Here is a 538-nt window from a genome sequence, read left to right as displayed (position 1 = left end):
GCTGCAGCATTTGCTGCTGCTGCTGCTGCTGCTGCTGCCGCTGCTGCTGCTGCTGCACCGGCGCCTGCTGCGCTACCCCCAGTACCCTTGCCTCCACCACCAGCTCCTGCTGCAGCACCACCAGCAGCAGCAGCAGCAGCAGCAGGAGGGTTGGGAGAAGGGCTCCGGCTAGACCCAGCAACAAAAAGCTGCTGCTGCTGCTGCTGCTGTTGCTGCTGCGGCGGCAGCAGGTGGCGGGAACCAGTGGATGCTGCGTTGCTTCCTGCTGCTGCTGCTGCTGTCTTCTTGTGAGCAGGAGCAGCAGGTGCAGCAGCAGCAGTAGCAGCAGCAGATGCTACAGCTCTAGGAGATGCAGCAGCAGCAGCAGCAACTACTGCTGCTGCTGCTTTGGCTTCTGTAGCAGCAGGAGATGGTGGTCGTGCTTCTGCTGCTGCACGGCTATTGGATATCTTCCTGCTGCTGCTGCTGCTGCTGCTGCTGCTGCTGCTGCCTCTGCCTCTGCCGCAGCTGCTGCAGGGAGGTGCAGCACCATCAGCAG

The 538-nt window shown here is 62.6% G+C and overlaps 1 protein-coding gene across 1 annotated transcript in view; it reads right to left on the bottom strand.

The window, feature by feature from the left end:
• Nucleotides 1-532, bottom strand: part of EMH_0038360 (uncharacterized protein) — a gene marked incomplete at both ends in the record, with an annotated part of 3,851 nt that extends 3,319 nt beyond the window's left edge. The window contains 2 exons of the mRNA XM_013495284.1: nucleotides 3-284; nucleotides 530-532. Coding sequence (XP_013350738.1) covers nucleotides 3-284; nucleotides 530-532 — 285 coding nt within the window. The remainder of the gene's footprint in view (nucleotides 1-2; nucleotides 285-529) is intronic.
• Nucleotides 533-538: the final 6 nt, after the last annotated feature.

Source organism: Eimeria mitis, genomic scaffold (assembly GCF_000499745.2).
Source record: "Eimeria mitis Houghton genomic scaffold, Emh_scaff1502, whole genome shotgun sequence".
Classification (NCBI taxonomy): Eukaryota; Apicomplexa; class Conoidasida; order Eucoccidiorida; family Eimeriidae; genus Eimeria; species Eimeria mitis.
Note: the sequence above shows the minus strand (reverse complement) of the source record. Positions and strands in the feature narration are given on the sequence as shown.